Consider the following 12,098-nt stretch of genomic DNA (forward strand, 5'->3'; position numbering starts at 1 on the left):
TTACTTAGTAATTTTTTTTTTTAAACGTTATTATACGGTTCACTATTTAAACGAAAGATTAACGTTTTTACAATTGCCGATTTAATGCACATTATTTAATGATTTATAACTTTAAAAACCATTAATTTTAAACGAAAAACAAGTACAATATTTTTTTAAACGTTATCCATGCTTATCGTTAAAAACCCGGCGCCCTTTTTTCCCAGCGCCCCTTTTTAACGTACGCATGCTGGGAGCCCCGGTGATGCGGACATTTGGCTGGCCGAAACTACGGGACCCGGAACTGGCTGATACAGGAAGCAGAGGATGGCGGCGTGGGAGCGATCCGTGCGTATGGGGCTGGAGGAAGCCCCGGTTATGCATAGCTTCTTTTTCCTGGCGTCTCTGGTTCCCTTTAATGCATCCCAAAATATTATTTGCTGCAGCTGCTTGGCATTGAAAATGATTGGATGACTCCTCCCGGTGTCAGTGCCTGACTCTGAACTACAGTTCCCAGGATTCCTAGTCATCAGTTTAGCTGCTTACAATACTGAACAATGACATCAATTTGTAGTTTTGCTGACCAATGGAAGACAATGGAATGGGTAAAAGCACAGTAACTAACACCCGTTGTCATTCCAGTACAGGAAGAGTGGCCATATTCATTTTTTTAGCAATTTCTGAAGGGTAATTCAAGCATTGACCATGCGGGATAAATGAAGGTCCCACAAAATATTGAATTACATTTCAAATATATGCGCACCAAATGCCCTTTTTTTTGCCATTTTGCCCAGAGTTCCCCTTTAATGTAGAAACAGGGAAACAAGAGAAGTGCTCCAATCATGCATTCGGCTTTCTTTAATAAAACATGCATATATTAATGCACATATAAGGGGCCGCCCACGTCATCATTCTATCCCTTGGTCTGGCCAGGACATTGGGACCACTGCTGGAATCCTCCGGTGTTCGCTCGAAAGACGGCGAGAGAGTCGGGGGCGTGTCCTCAGTGCGCTAGTGCCCAACATCACTACCAGTTTCTGCGTAATCCACGCCTTCTGGCACCCATGTGGCTCTGGACAATACAGTCTTCCTCATCCTCCTCCACTGGGCTGTTCCAGCACGGCGTCCCTCGCAAGATCGTCCACAATAGTGTTGTCTGGATCATGAACGATTCGGATCTTTGATCCGAATCTCTTCTGTGAGTCGAATCATCAAAATGAGTGATTCGGATCGCAAAGGGGGTGGGGCCAGGAGCGGCACGCCCCCCCTCTCAGCGGGCAGCGGGGTCCTGGAAGCAGAGCTGAGATGGATCGCTCTGTTGAAGGGGAGGCAGCCTTGCAGGGAGACAGGTAGATGAGAGAGAGGGGACATCGGTGCCACTGCCAGATATGTGTAGAGCACACATACTGGCTATAACGTGCTGCTGATTACAGGCTGCCTGTTCCGTAGTTGTGCACAGTGAACACATTGGAAACTTTTGGCTCAGCTCAGCACAGCTCAGTAACTTTGCAGGCAGCATGCTGGGCTAGGACAGGGCAGGCACTGTGATTGCTGTGCAATATGATCCTCCTGCACTGTTCTAAACAGCTGCACTCCACTTCTGGGAATGCTTTGGGGAATGGGAGTTGGGAGTATACAGATGAACATATAGGTGAAATATATGTAAAGATAATGATTGCAGCATGTGGGTATTGTGTGCAAACAAACATTTCTGCTCTCTGCTCGTCCCTCCTCCCTTCTCTGTCCACTCCCTGCCCTCTGTCCATCTTCTCCCCTTCTCTGTGTGTCCACCCCCCTCCCCTTCTCCTGTCCTGCTAGTCGTTTCACCCCCGAATGCTTCCCTTGTAAAATGATCCGAGATTCGGATCAAAGATCCAGATCTTTTCAATGATCTGATTCGAATCATCCGGATTATTGAAAAGATCCGAACTTCGCATCTCTAGTCCACAATCCCTTGTCGATGGCTCGCGCCTGCGCAGTGGCACGGACTCGATCAGGATCAGCTTCTTCCTCTGAAGCCCAAGCAGGTCCATGCTACTGCGCAGGCAACGTCAGGTGACCCAGTTACAGGAAAGCCCTGATGAGGAGGTCCAGAGGTGAGTATCTAACTTTTTGTATTAGCGAACCTTACAGATTTCCTTTAAAAAGCTGTTGCTGAGTGTGGATGAAACCAGAAAGATCATTTCTCATATTCAGTAGCAGAAAGGATTGTCTTGCAACAAAATGTGCAATATTATCATTATTATTTGTTTATATAGCCAGCATATTCTGAGGTGCTTTACAAAGCACAATAAGACAACACAGGGAACACAGGTACTACCAAATAATGTACAGCAGAGTCTCTAGCAGCACAAGTATTGCAACAAAAACAGTAAACATTAGGAGGAGGACCCTGCCCTTGCGAGATTACAATCTAATGGGTAGTGGGGGACACACTAGGTAAGGGGGGAGGGGGAGGATGGATGAGGCAGTGACCCTTTGCCTCTATATTCATTGTGAACAGATAAGTAAATAAGGGCTATAGAATGTTATAAGCTTGTCTGAACAGGTGTGTTTTAAGAGTGCGTTTGAAGATGTCCAGGTTTGGAGCATGACGTACAGGCTGTGGAAGAGAGTTCCAGATAAGGGGTGATCCTCGTGTAAAGTCCTGCATGAGAGGAGGTGATCAGCTTAGAGGCCAGGAGAATTTCTTGGGAGGAGAGAAGGTTGCGGGAGGGACAATATCTAGAGATTAGTGAAGAGATGTACGGAGGGGACAACTCGTTGTAATGCTGGGCATACACGGCGCGATTTCTCCTTATCAATCGAGCCGCTGATGGCTCGATTGATCATTTCCGACAGGTCCGATGACCCACCGGATAGATTCCCTGCTCGATCCCAGTGGGCGGGGAATCGAGCGGAAGATAAGGAGCGCCCGCGGGGATGCGTGGGGACGCGGCGGGGGTCGATCCGGCGGCTAATCGAGCCGCCGGGTCGACCCTTGTATTCCCAGCATTAGAGTCAGGAGTTTGAACTGGATCCTCTGGGTAACCAGTGGAGAGACTGGCACAGTGGGGCTGCATCGGAAGAGCGTGTGGAGAGGTAAATGAGGCAGGCAGCCGAGTTCAGAAAGGATTGCAGAGGTGCAAGCCTGTTCTTTGGTAGACCACAGAGCAGGGTGTTGCAGTAGTCCAGGCAGGAGATGATTAAGGCATGTACAAGCATTTTTGTGGCCTCTTGTGTGAGGAAGGGACGGACACGGAATATATTTTTGAGCTGGAAATAGCAGGTGGTGGTTAATGAGGCAATGTGGGGTTTAAAGGAGAGCTCTGAGTCAAGTATAACCCCCAAGCAGCGGGCCTTAGAGGTCGAGGTTATTGGGGTGTTGTGTACAATTAAATATGATTTTTTTTTCTAAAGTAAATTCATATTTCTAAGCCTAATAGAACCAGGCAACTGTTCAATCCATGGCCCCTAGAAATAGCATTTATTATTAGTTAAGTCAGTGTGGAAAGGAAGGATCATTTCTAGAGACATGTTTCCTGGGATAAATCTTTAATATTTAGAAATGTACCTGGTAATCAGGATCACATATATCGAGGCATCCGGTAATCCCGACTGTAAAATATCAGTTTTTACTATTAAATTGTAAAATATACGTAATAAATACAGATATTTTACTATGCCTAAACCTAACCCTACCCTCCCACAGAACCCTCCCCCAACGCCTAACCCTCCCCCACTCAAACTTCCTACCTGATGCCTAACCCCAAGCCCGCCCCCGCACAAACTTTCCACCTGACACCTAACCTTCCCCCCCCAAACAAGCTTCCTACCTGAAGCCTAACACTTATTCACCCCTCCCCCACACACAAGCTTCCTACCTGACGCTAACCCTAAACCCGCCCCCACACAAGCTTCCTACCTGACACCTAACCGACACCCCCCCCCCTGCACAAACTTTCCACCTGACACCTAACCTCCCCCCCCCCCAAGCAAGCTTCCTACCTGAAGCCTAACACTTATTCACCCCTCCCCCCCCCCACAAACTTCCCACCTGACGCTAACCCTAAACCCGCCCCCGCACAAGCTTCCTACCTGACACTAGCCCTAAACCCGCCCCCGCACAAGCTTCCTACCTGACACTAGCTCTAAACCCGCCCCGCACAAGCTTCCTACCTGACACTAGCCCTAAACCCGCCCCCGCACAAGCTTCCTACCTGACACTAGCCCTAAACCCGCCCCAGCACAAGCTTCCTACCTGACGCCTAACCCTAAATCTGCCCCAGCACAAGCTTCCTGCCTGATGCCTAACCTTTACCTCCCTTCCTGCACAAACTTCCCACCTGATGCCTAACCCGAACCGCCCCCCCCCCTCCTGCACAAGCTTCCCACCTGACGCCTAAACCCCCCCCAACAAGCTTTCTGATGCCTAACCCTTCCCCCCCAACAAACTTCCTACCTGACGCCTAACCCTTACTAAGTCCGCCCCCGCACAAGCTAATGCCTAACCCTTACTCCCCCACCTCCTGCACAAGCTACCTGGTGCCTAACCTCCCCCCACACAAACTTCCTACCTGAAGCCTAACTCTAACTGCCCCCCATACCTCACTTTAACCCCCCGCAAGAAAAAAAATGTGATTTCTCAGGTGCCACCATAGGTGCTTATTCATATATCGCCACTGAGGCATAATTTGGGCGCCAAATAAATAGCAGGTGCCATGGGTGCCTCAATGCCAATATTTCAATAGGCGCCTATGTCGGTACCCAAACTTACAGTGCTAGCCGCATTGCCTGCTTCGATCAGGAACAGCTGGTTAGAATGGTAGACAGGGAGACATTACCAGGCTAGCATGGTGCAGTCAGAGCAGTGTTGTTACTCCGCACCTACAAGTTTACAATCATAAACTTAGTAAAGGCCCCCAGTGTGGACTTCCAGTAATTCTGCCCCGGACTTGGGTTATAACTTTTCAGCCTGAAGGAATGTGGACTGAATGTATGTCTGTACTGACAGGATGATGAATAAGATGGTAACCTCATGCCCTGCTCCTCCCTTCTAGGGAGACACTCCGTGGGCATTCCTGAAGAGCTGAGCAGAGGCACCACCCAATCGGAGGGTTTGAAAGGCTCCGCAGCAAGTCAATCCACACTCTTAGCAGCAGAAGAGACCCAGGTCATCGGTAAGCCAGAGGCAAATACATCACAGAGCCTCAAGGAGGAGCCATCAACAACTGATGATGACCAACACAACCACACGTGCGAAGAGTTACCAGCTGGCTGCATGGAAGCCGGTCAGTGTCTATCTGGTCTGTCCAACAACCAAACCACAACAGAAGATTATGGAGACAACCTCCAGAGGGAAGCGAAATGTGAAACACGTCTAGAAGAGGTCCAGAGTATGCTCTGTGATAAATCCTCCTCACACACCGATGAAAGCAGATACCCCAAAGAAGGTAGAGAGTTGGAAAATGCATGTGAAAGACCTGAAGATGGAAACATAGCGGCACATCAGGATCTAAAACAACATTTGGAGAACATAAATTTCCAAAATGAACCAGAAGCAGCGCATCAAAAGGACGAAGACCAACATCCAGTTGAAGAAAGTAACCAAGAAAGCAGACACAGTGAACAACAGTTAGGAAGCCAACGTCTACAGGAAGCTGAGATAAGAACATGTAAAGAAGATTCTCCAATGCACCAGATCGAGAACGAGAGGCTATTAATGGAAAGTCTGGACACAAGCCAGCCATCTCAGCCTAAGGATTTATCACAAATCCAGATTTCAGGTGATATGAATTCTGAGGTAGAAGCAGCAGAACCTGGACATAAGGAAGACAAGGTGGTCAATGCAGCAGAAACAAATAAAACATTGGCCAAACCAGATGACCATGAGAGTTACCTGAAAGTGCCACCTCAATGTGGCCAACAGGGCACAGATGAGGAGGTGATAGAAGACCTAGAAGATGATATTGAAAGTCCTGCGCAGTCAGCCATTACTGTGATCCACTACACAGAGGAAGAGCACGTGTGGGAGCTGAAGGACGCCTTCCAGGCCATCCATGATCCAGATGCAGCCAAGATGTCATCCAGAAATGACACGAAGCAGCTTATACCCAACATTGAGGAGCTCTGTGATGATCTGATGAAGGACAAGGAGTCTCATCTGAAGATCCCCCAAATGTCACAGGAAATACAGACTGATACAGAGGAAGATTACGGAACGCATAGTGTATATAACTCAGAAATGGAGCACCACCTTGAGGATAGAATGATTCAAACAGAAGAGCAGCAGACTCAAACCGAGGACACCATGTGTCAGACTGACGATGAACACCAAATGTCTTTTGACGAGGATGTGCCAGTGCCGACTGAGGAAAGAGAAACCCAAACAACACCACCGACGGACAAAGAGGTCCACCAAGAGGAGATGGATTTGCTTGATGAGTACCTACGTGACGACCTACAAAGCCCATATCCTCAAAACATTGAAGAAAACCCTGACTACTGTGAGGGGGTGATTATTGATTACAGCCTTTGTGAGAGAAGCTATTACCCAGGGCAGGATACACCACCTGTATACATACCATCTCCACCAGAAGATGACACTCTTATAGATGGGCAGAAAGATGACCAGAACTTCTTATTAGCAGATATTTCTCATGTAGAAGAGACCAGGGAAAACAATTTGACAGACAAATCAGCTTTACCTGAGGACCAGCCAGAGACCATGCTGGAGATGGCTCCACAAGACCCCACCAAAGACACGGAGCCCTCAGAAGGTATATCAAATGTGATCTCAGTTCTTCCCCTCCTTCAGATTGATAATATAATTCCTGAACTATCTTCTGGTATCATTCAGATACAACCGGGAGAAAAAGTTTGTGAAACCTGTACAAGTTTTCTGGATTTCTGCACAATGGGCTGCTAAAATCATGCCGTGCAGCTTGTAGAAAAGGGATTTTAGTGCAAAATATATAGGCAAAGTACAGACCTCTGCAGCAGCTCCTATAATGAGAGCCACGAAAAATACATAAGCTAAATGCAATTTCTGATATCTCCATCGTTACTGCAGTGGTCTAAAAAAATACTAGGCACACACACAGCAATTCAGCATAAGCAATTCAGTCATTTCGGGGTTACATGCAAGGTAATGGCACTCAGTAGTTAAAAAATACATGTATTTTGTACTGACCTATTCGTAAGGCCCAAAATAGGCACAACTGAGGAGCAAAGAGAGGTTCACAGGAACTTAGTTCACAAATAGGAATTGTTCCTTGTTCCTAAGGACGTACAGTATGTTAAAATGTACTCATGTTTGTGGGTATAGGCAGAGCCAAATTTGTACATTTTACTGCCTAGGGCCCACTGTCACCATGCCCCTCCCCCAACCGCCCAGTCCTGTGCTCCCCCCATCCAGTTCTGTACTCCTGCCTTGTGTGCTCCCTGGTCCTATGCTCCACTGCTTAACCCTGTGGAATCAACAAGTTAAATCATCGTATTCAATGCCAAGCTGCTGCAGCTAAAGCTAATAAAATTTTGGGATGCATTAAGGCCTCTTTCACAGTAGGACGTTGTGTTTTGATGCAACGTTAAAGTTGCAACGCAAATTACAATGCAACGCCTCAAAAAAGTTGCAACGCAACTTAATGCCCCGTTACCGTTGCATATGCTTCCAAGTATGCTTCCAAGTCATTACTGAGCATGTGCAAACAGCCCAACGCAGCTAATAATGTGTATAACGCACAGAATGCAGCACTTTCTAATAACGCTACACGTTAGTGTGCACTGTGAATGTCGCACAGACTAAGTATTGCTGTGCGACTTTTTGAGGGCATTGCGTTGTAATTTGCGTTGCGACTTTAACGTTGCATAAAACGCAACGTCCTACTGTGAAAGAGGCCTAAAAGGGAAACAAAATCTCTCGAGATGCTAGCTTAATATTGCTCCTGTTTAACTCTCTAGTAAGGCCACATCTGGAATATGGAATTCAGTTCTGGGCATCACATTACAGCAAAGATATCGCCGTTTTACAGCAGGTGCAGAGATGAGCAACAAAATTGATACGTGGGATGGAAGGTCTCACTTACCAAGAAAGGTTAGATAAACTGGGTTTATTTAGTCTAGAGAAAAGACGCCTTAGAGGGGATCTAATTAACATGTATAAATACATCAGAGGGCAATATAATAGCTTGGCGGATGAGCTTTTTGTCCCTAGGCCTTCTCAAAGGTCTAGAGGACATGATCTGCGCATGGAGGAAAAACGTTTTAGCCATTTATTTAGGAAAGGGTTCTTTACTGTAAGAGTGATTAAGATGTGGAATGCATTGCCACAGGAAGTCGTTATGGCAAACTCTATACCTGCATTTAAAGGTGGCTTAGATGCTTTCCTTGCATTGAAAGACATCCATGGCTATAATTACTAGGTTATGCCCAGTGGCGTTGATCCAGGGATTTTATCTGACTGCCATCTGGAGTCGGGAAGGAATTTATTCCCTTTTGAGGCTAATTGGACCATGCCTTGTAAGGGTTTTTTTCGCCTTCCTCTGGATCAACAGGGATATGTGAGGGAGCAGGCTGGTGTTGCACTTTGTTCTCTGGTTGAACTCGATGGACGTATGTCTTATTTCAGCCCAAATAACTATGTAACATATAACTATGAATCAGGACAATGGCAGAATAAGGGAGTATCTACAGGGGTGAAGGAATGGCTCTTGCCATGGGGGCCATGCCATGCCTGTCCCCAAAGCAGCCTGCAAGGAATCTAATGTTGCTGCAGGTGCCATGGCACCAGCGCCGGCGCCGCTATCTCAGCCAGGCCTGCGCCCTCCCTTTCTCCCTTTTCAGACGTTCAGATCAGTGTGTGACCCGGAGGGGGCTACACAGTAACCACAGACTTCATATCCACGTCTCCTGTCACTTCCTGCACTAATCTGCCTTCGGGTCCTGCGCTGATCTCCAGGTCAGACTCAGCATCTGCTGCCTCATTGATCTGAAGGTCTACGAAAGTGTGAGTGTTGAGTAAGTAATGGGGACACCTTTGGCTTATGGAGGGATACATATACTGGGGACACCATAGCTATGTAATTTACGTATCTGGGGCATAGTAACAATTATACTCTGACATTTGGGGAACCCTGATAATGCCTTTGTGTGATGAACGAGGGCTCTGTGGGAGGAGGAGTGCCCTAATTTGCAGGGGTGGGGGCTCGGATTGTGTGAAGGGCTTGCTTTGCCTATGAGGTAGTTAGGAAGTTAGGATGCTGTTATTCGGGGGGTTCTGATGGGGTGCAATTTTATTGTTTGCCATGGGTGCTATTTTACCTACGGTACATACGCCTCTGCAGTTTACATGTTGGGCAGTTGAAAGTACCCCGACCTGGTCTTAAAATACTTTAAAATTGTTTTATTACTGGTGCACCATCCTCCCCCCTCCAGCGCCCCCCTGTGGCCCCCATTCTGACAGCAGTTCTGATTGGGGAGGAAGTGACAGTTCTTCCTCCCCTCTTTGTCATACCACACAGTGCTGGCTCTTGGTCTGTCCCCGTTTTCTGTTTTTTAAGGACTTGTCAGTTCCAGTTGAATTTTTGAAGTCCAGTTTTGGTATGAGCTAGGGAAACTTGTGACGTGTTTTATCAGGAGTACTGACTGACCTTCTCCCCCCAGCACTGGAGGAGATGATGGATCGCAGCCTGGTGACCGAGGAGATGGAGGCTCACTTGGGGGTGGAGGCTACACTAGGCGTGACTGCGGATGAAGATGGCATGTCTCCTGTCATCCCAATGTGCATGCCAAAGACAGAGGAGCAGGAGGAACAAAGAGGGTGAGTGACACCAGCTCTAACAGTGACTCAATGGCATAGCTCAGCTGTGTAATATGTGTAATAGGCTAGAATACAGCAGTAGATAGTGACAACAGAACCAATATAAAGGTTGTTTAAAATGGACACCTCGTTAAATGGTTTGTCACTAACAAACTGACTTCCTTAGTTCAAATTAAGTTAAAGTGAACCTCCAGACTAAAAATCTACTAAGCAGCACTGAAAAGGCCTGGTGTTTCTTTAACAGTTTTACAGCATCAGAATGTTGTTTTTCTTATCCAAGTCTCATTTTTGGCTGCACAGAAGCTAAGCTCCGCCCCATCAAAGAAAACTGCCCAGGCATTTTTCCCCGGATACTGTGCAAAGCATGATGGGATTTCTGATATTGTTGTACTCATTGCCTAGCAACTGGGAGGGGTGATAAGGACACAGGGCAGTTGGAACTGTATCTCATGCTCCCTGTCACCTCCTTTCAACCAAAAAGATGGCTGCCCTCATGAAAGCAAACATTTTCCTGTTCTTTTAAAACAAGGTGGGTAAGAGATTATATTACCTATCTATTTTAATGAACATAACTAATGTAACTTAATGACAGTATGTTTGTTTAGGCTGGAGTTCCTCCTTAAGGAATTCAGGAATAAATGCCACGATAGACAGATGTACATATTATACAGCCATCCCGAATCAGGGTACATGTCTTCAACACCATTTATCATCAACATACAATACTCTTTTATTATGTTTACCCAGACAATTTAGTTACATTATACGCTGCAGCCAAGGAAGGCGGGGGGGGGGGGGGAAATATGAGGATTTACTTACCTGGGGCTTTTCCCAGCCATTAGATCTCTTCCTGTCCTTCTGGTCCGCACAGTTTTGCCACTGCGCCCCTAACTGTCAGATGTGTGTTACTGCGCTTCCAGTGCCGGGAGCATTTTGCGCATGCGCACTTGCAAGTCTTACATTCACATTGGGTGCGTTGAGAAACGTGTAAAAGCACGTGATAAAAACACATGCGTTTGTGTGCGCTTTAGTGTGCGTTTCAGTGCATTGCGGTGCACTTTTCAGTGCAAAGACGTGAACCAGGCATATTAATTACATGGGAAAATCAATTCCTTGCTAAACACACAGGGCAATGCGTTGTGAAAAGCGTGCAGAAACGGCCCTGATGTGAACGAGGCCTTACAAACTGCGCATGCGCAGAATGCTGCCTGCCTCGGGAGTGTGATCGAGAACCCGAGCGCAGCCGGGACAGCGCATTCGGTGACGGTGGCACAATGCAGCCATCTGTGAGAACAGCAAGGGACTCTAAAGGGCTAGAGGGGTCGGAAGAACGCCAGAGTAAGTAACTTTCAACTTTTCCCCCACACTTGAACAATGAACTTCTGCATGGTGATCAAAGTCAGCGGTTCAGGCTCTTGTTGCCAGGGCCGGTTTTAGCAACAATGGGGCCTCAGGGCAAAATAAACCTGGGGGCCCCCCAACAGATACCCCGGAACAAAAATCGGCATTAAGGGACCTTTTTTGCAGCTGGTATAGTTGGGATGTGAAGCCCCAATCGGTCAGAGCTCCACTTTCTGGCTATCCCAGCCTGCATGGGGGACAAGGGGTTAAAAAGTTTCAGGAGGGGGGACCCCACATACTGTAATTGAAAAAAAAAATTCACACACTCTAAACATAAAAAAAAAAATTGGGAAAATAGGAAAAAATGCCAGGGATCTTCATACAGCCATATTGCAGCTGTATAGCGATCCCTGGCCAAAGCGCTGTGGCTGCGTATGGACCCCCTGGAAACCCCGTCAGGAAATTTATTGCGCTTTCGTTTGATGCATGTAAAATTACACTACCGTTAGGTTTGCTACTAAAAGTGACATTTACCGCATTTAAAAGTATACTTTTTTCCTTCGAAATTTTAAAATCGATTTTCTCAAAAACTCTAAGGTGTTTTTGAAAAATATTTTTTCCTCTTATTCCCAATGATCTCCTTAACATATCCTGCAAATTTAGAGTTTGTAGCATTTAAGGTGGATTTGCTATTAACTGTTAAATTTGGCGGGTTTTTAAATGTGTATTTTTTTTCCTTTCCTTTCACAGTTCGACGTTAAAGTCGCATGTTACAACAACACACAGTAACTTACAGCAATGAAAAATCAATGGGCTGTTCACAGTGCAGACATTGCGTTGGTGACTAACGCTGCATGTTAAATGAAAGTGTTGCATGCTGTGCGTTATACACGTTATTAGCTGCGTTAGACTGTTTGCACATGCTCAGTAATGTTTTCTTTCCCAGAACGTCATTGGACAGCACCCCTGGATGAGACCT

The 12,098-nt window shown here is 46.6% G+C and overlaps 1 protein-coding gene across 8 annotated transcripts in view; it reads left to right on the top strand.

Annotated features, from left to right (window-relative positions):
- CNGB1 (cyclic nucleotide gated channel subunit beta 1) overlaps positions 1-12,098 on the top strand; it is a 166,669-nt gene that overhangs the window by 69,352 nt on the left and 85,219 nt on the right. For 7 of the 8 annotated variants that reach the window (XM_068261143.1, XM_068261140.1, XM_068261144.1 and 4 more), the window contains 2 exons: positions 5,019-6,737; positions 9,622-9,778. In XM_068261143.1, the coding sequence (XP_068117244.1) occupies positions 5,019-6,737; positions 9,622-9,778 (1,876 nt within the window). The remainder of the gene's footprint in view (positions 1-5,018; positions 6,738-9,621; positions 9,779-12,098) is intronic. The other variant, XM_068261147.1, reaches the window with a different exon arrangement.

This window comes from Hyperolius riggenbachi, chromosome 11 (assembly GCF_040937935.1).
Source record: "Hyperolius riggenbachi isolate aHypRig1 chromosome 11, aHypRig1.pri, whole genome shotgun sequence".
In the NCBI taxonomy this organism is placed as follows: Eukaryota; Metazoa; Chordata; class Amphibia; order Anura; family Hyperoliidae; genus Hyperolius; species Hyperolius riggenbachi.